At 41.0% G+C, this 5,175-nt stretch overlaps 1 protein-coding gene across 1 annotated transcript; it reads left to right on the top strand.

The window, feature by feature from the left end:
* Nucleotides 1–3,931: 3,931 nt before the first annotated feature.
* On the top strand, nucleotides 3,932–4,692 carry LOC138357164 (uncharacterized). Its single transcript, XM_069313819.1, has 3 exons — nucleotides 3,932–3,993; nucleotides 4,104–4,240; nucleotides 4,349–4,692. The coding sequence occupies exons 1-3, from the start codon at nucleotides 3,936–3,938 to the stop codon at nucleotides 4,511–4,513; spliced, it is 360 nt and encodes a 119-aa protein (XP_069169920.1). The 5' UTR covers nucleotides 3,932–3,935; the 3' UTR covers nucleotides 4,514–4,692.
* Nucleotides 4,693–5,175: the final 483 nt, after the last annotated feature.

The following is a 5,175-nucleotide window of genomic DNA, read 5'->3' as shown; positions in this document are numbered from 1 at the left end:
TACCACACCAAGAACCTCTTCTCGTTCTACTCCTCCAGCACCGCCAGCCACACCCAGGAAGAAGAAACACTCTCAGGAATACGGCTCCACCTCCACCGCCACCTCTCCACCGCCCCCTACAACGTCAACCTCAGTTAAACGGAGGATTGAGCCACTCCTCGACTTTGAAACGGGGGCGAATCGCCGTATCGACTCCATCCTCGATGGAGAGTCGCAGGAAATATTCCTGTTATCCTCCCCCCCGAAAAAACAACGAAAGCTGTAACCACCACTCCAGTAAAGAAGATGAGGTAGTGGCAGCTACAGTAGCCCCGGCGGAAGCAGCAGTGGAGGTAGCAGCAGCCAGCAGTAGTAGTAGCGAGGGGGGAATAGTTAATCACTATTCTTAAAAAATGTGTGGGAATCTTCACCTGTTGTAGTTCTTTAAGTAGTTTAATAAAATAAAATATAAGTTATGTTGTTTATTTTCTCCCTTCTTACAAAAACCCATCCCCTGTATATTGGCCTTTCAGTACATAACGGGACAATGGGGGAAGAACATTACATATATCTTACCAGTCTCGATCAAGGAGATATTTACAACAACACGAGTTCAGCATTTACAAACACCATCCCAACACTACATTTAAACCCTTCCATTAAACATGAAGTGGCTTTAGTCAACATACTCCTCCCCAGGAGAATTAATGCCATCATAAAAGATGAGGAGGACTCTGGTATAGATATCTATGCCACTTTTAAACGTGGAACTCTTTCTAAGAGTCCAGAACACCTCATATACACCTTCCACCCAAAAACCAACATATTATCAAGAAACATCAAATTCATTACAGACGTGGTTAGTCGACAAATAACAACCGACATGCAGCTTAGCTTTAGGGATGATTTCAAAATATACTTCTCAGATAAAGAACCAATCCTCACCTATGACCAATCTGTAGAGAGGGTATTACTAGCTTCAACTCTTAACAGTGGAAGTACTGGCTCATTAAATTCTCTCAGCTTTCAATTTAAACACAGAATAGCTAATGTACTTGGTTTTGACAGCAGTCGCAAATACACCATTTATCGAGCAAAAACAGATGACATTACGTCAGCCTCCAAGACTGTGGCCTTATCGCCCCCAGACATTGACGGGGGTTGTGACTATTTACTCATTTATAGTGACGTCATCGAGCCTGAACGATACGGAGGGCAGATTGTAAATATCTTAGATGCAATCAATTATCATGACTCATATTCTAGAGGGGCTCACCCTCTAGTGTACAAAACATTAAACACTAACACGTTGGAGAAAGTTAGCATTAAAATAACAGATCAGTTTGGTCGAATGGTTAGTTTTGAAGATGGGAGGTCGGTTACGGCGGTCTTACATATCCGCCCTAAGGTATAGCAACATATATATAAAGAAGTGTTTAGCCTCGACTTAGGTTATTATAGGAAGAGACCTCAGAATGCGAATACCGTTCCACCCACCCTCCCAGGGGGAGTTCGGGGAGATATTCGCACCTCCCCCTAGGAGACATGGGATGAGAGGGGGGGCGATGAATGACATACGCACATTCCAAGCGCCTTATCTCAGATCTGGTGGAGGTTTCTTTGGGACCTTGGCTGGTATTGCTCGACGGGCCATACCATTTTTCATGAAAGCTGTAACACCTAGCGCCTTCGATTTTGGGAAAAATGTCCTTGGTGATTTAAGCAGTGGTAAACGGGATGTAAAAAGTGCTCTGAGAACTCACGGTATTGATGCTCTTAAGAGTGTGGGAAAGAAATTGGTAATGGGAGGTAAAATTAAAAGACTCTCTAGGCGAAAAAATAAAAATAAAAAATGTAAACGAGGCCTTGGGTATAAAAATGATGTGTTTTCGCTAACGTAAGCAGTCATACTTCAACTTTCGGAGGGATCATGGGGGAGCCTAGCGGAGCTGGGGTCAAAATACCACTAGAATATTATAGTTCCAGTATTATTGACCAATTTCCTAGAAGTAACAGAATACGTAATGTGGAGAGTTCAATTGCCTCTACGCAGCAAATAGACGTTCTACCTGTCAACCTCCCCATTAATCAACGTTTGCGGGATAATTACTTAGAATTCCGCATCCCTGGAACCCAGGGCGCCTTCTTAGATCTAGCTAATATTGTTATAGATTTTAAGGTATCTTTAACGAAAGATGACGATACCACAAAATTGGAAGAGGATGACCATGTGGAATTTGTGAATGGGTTGTCAAATACCATGTTTAAAGGTGTTCAGGTGTTTTTAGGAGAGCAGGTAGTTGAAACAAATACTAATTTTAATTATTGGTCGTTTATTAAATTAATTACCTCCATGCCTCCATCAAAAATGTCTTCCTTGGGGAGAATTGGAGGCTTTCGTAGGGACTGGAGAGATGACGACGGTATAATCACTAATGAGTTTACAAATACTTATTTTACTGGAGCAACCGCCAAGGATAAAAAATTTATGGGTGATTTAAAAAGTAAAGGTTTGTCGATGTGTTTCCCCCTCCTATTGGATATATCATCCCTAGACCAATACATATTAGATAATATAGATATGCGACTAAGATTGGAGCTCTCCCCCCATGCCTGGGTCCTAAATACAAGCGTGGACGATGGCTCTAAGTATCGCCTGCATATGGATTATGCTAAGTTATGGGTGACGCGGGTGTTCCCCTACCCAAGTGCTTACCTGGCCTTAAACAGCTCACTGTTAGCATCCCCCGACCCCATAACCTATACTTTCAATAGAACCATTTCTAAAACATATGTTCTAGCAGGGAATCAAACTAGTCTCTTAATTGATCAACCATGGGCGCAAGTAATTCCACACAAGATATACATGATAATCGTTCCAATGAATTATTTCGCCGGTCTTCACCAAGGTAATGGATTATATTTTGAAAATGCAAAGCTGAAAAGTATTGCTATGTATTTGAACAATAATGCAATTTACCGAATTGGTGGCGATTTCGATAACCATTATTCCCGCCTTTATTATGAAACTTTGAAGACATTAGGCTTAGAGCGTGATTCACTACTGGCCTATGACTCTTTTAATAAGGGAAGATCAATATTCGCCTTTGACTTAACCACCATTCAAACAAAAGATTCCCTCCCTGTGGAGAAATCTGGCAACTTGCGTATGGAGCTTGAGTTTGGTGGTGGTGTTACATATAACAGGCTGGTTTTACTGTTTGGGGAAACGACCGGGGTACTATCCATCGACGGGCAGAGAACTGTTCTGTGTGACGTACGAGCGTAAAAAAACATAATGAATTGTTATGATATAAATATTAATTTAAAAAATAATCTAGGGGATCGAACACTCTACCTAGGTTGTTATAATGCTGATGAGATAGAACATTTAAATATATCTTCAAGAAAACCTATTGTTTTCATAACTAATATTTTACCTTCAAATAGCAGAATCACTATGGGACATTGGGTAGGAATTTATGTTGATAAAGTTAATCATCGGATGTTTTTTTTTGATAGTTATGCAATATCGCCAGTTACTTACGGACGTCATTTTCAAGGATTTATTAAAACTAACAAAATAAGAAAGGTGTTTGGAATGCGCTACAGACTCCAGAGTGATTTTACTCTCGCCTGTGGACTGTATTGCGTCATGTTCGTTCATAGGGTGAGCCACCTGGGGTTGCCTTCAACAGTACACTACTTACATAATGTATTTTCAAGCATTACTTTAAAATTAAATGATAAACGTGCCCTTGCTTATGCAAGACGATATTTTCCTATGAAACATCATTGTGTTAGGACATTTTGTAGAGGTATAGGGGTTGGTTCTTATAGGTGGTGTAGAGAATATTTTTGTTAGCTAGGCAACCTACCTAACAAGGGGTGTAGCCTCCTATAAAAACCCCTCTCCCCCACCCACCCCCCTCAGAAGACTGTCTTCCTCCTACGAAATGGAAGGTGTCTCTCAAAAAACACCTGCGGGGAAGATTGAAGTCCTTGAAGGACCTGGTTAGTATTACCCTATCTTTCTGCTAATAGATTTATTTTATGTTTTATTTCCCTCAATAAAAAAAAAAAGTTTGTATATCCTCTATTTCACCTCTTATGTTTTTCTCCAGTGCAGTTCTTGGGACCCGTCCACATTTGTAGAGTAGTAATTCTACGTGGGGGGTCTGCCCCAAACAAGATGCTGTTACGTAGTCTAATTGACGACGCCTGCTGTAGAGGACACAAGGCCGCTCCTGCAGGGAAAGAGGTATGTACTAGTTGTTCTTAGAGAAAAATATAATATTTTTCTAATAAAATATATAATTATATAAAAAACCTTTAATCACTATAAATTATTTCCCCCATCTCTTTCCAGAACACTTCCGATGAGAGAGAGGAGGAAACTCAGCCAAAAGGTGTCCACCCAACTCACCCCACCCCCCCAAGAGAGGGGGGGGATGGGGCTCAAGACCTTCCCCCACTCTTCACTGATGAGGAATCGTCACAATTCTACTCAGACGAGGATGGGGGTGTGGGATAGGGAGGGGAGGGGTAGAGCTGTAGTAAGTGAAATATGGCAAGAGCACTCTGTAAACTACAATTATTAACTAACATAATTACTTATACATTTTGTAGTTTTTACCTAATAAAGCATTTAATAAATTATTTGATGTTTTTTTTAACCTTTGGGGGAGGGGGAGGATTTATAATTTAATACTCCTTAAATACTCCCATATAAGGGAGGGGCCATTCAGACTTGTTAGAATATATATATATCCTTAATTAGTCCTATATATTTATAATGAGTGTAGTGTTTAAACGGAGATGACACAGTGTAAGTGACATGTGGTGGGGGCACACCGTAGACTACAATTTGAGGTGGGTCTATCTGTCACCCCGCCTCTGATTCCTTTTGTCCGATAAGTGGGCCTATCTGGCTCCCCGCCTCTGATTCCATTGTATGATAAGTACCCCCCATTGTTTGTTAAGTGCGCCTATCTGGCTCAGAATATACTACTAAAGACAAAGACCGGTTGATCAAGGTAGTGCTGAAAAACGAGAGCATCAAAGAGGACATACTAGCAAAAAAGAGCAAACTGAAATATGTAACGAATTACAGACAGGTATTCCTTCAGAGGGACATGACCAGGACAGAGGTAATACAGGCAGCAGATGCAAGGAAAAGGCGCAAGCAAAGAGAAA

This window comes from Procambarus clarkii, chromosome 76 (assembly GCF_040958095.1).
Source record: "Procambarus clarkii isolate CNS0578487 chromosome 76, FALCON_Pclarkii_2.0, whole genome shotgun sequence".
NCBI classification, from domain to species: domain Eukaryota; kingdom Metazoa; phylum Arthropoda; class Malacostraca; order Decapoda; family Cambaridae; genus Procambarus; species Procambarus clarkii.
This window is presented reverse-complemented; position numbering and strand designations above follow the sequence as displayed.

Coding starts and splice junctions, on each gene's coding strand:
- LOC138357164 (XM_069313819.1), top strand. CDS start 3,936: ATGGAAGGTGTCTCTCAAAAAACACCTGCGGGGAAGATTGAAGTCCTT. Junction 3,994..4,103: donor TGAAGTCCTTGAAGGACCTG/GTTAGTATTACC, acceptor GTTTTTCTCCAG/TGCAGTTCTTGGGACCCGTC. Junction 4,241..4,348: donor CCGCTCCTGCAGGGAAAGAG/GTATGTACTAGT, acceptor ATCTCTTTCCAG/AACACTTCCGATGAGAGAGA.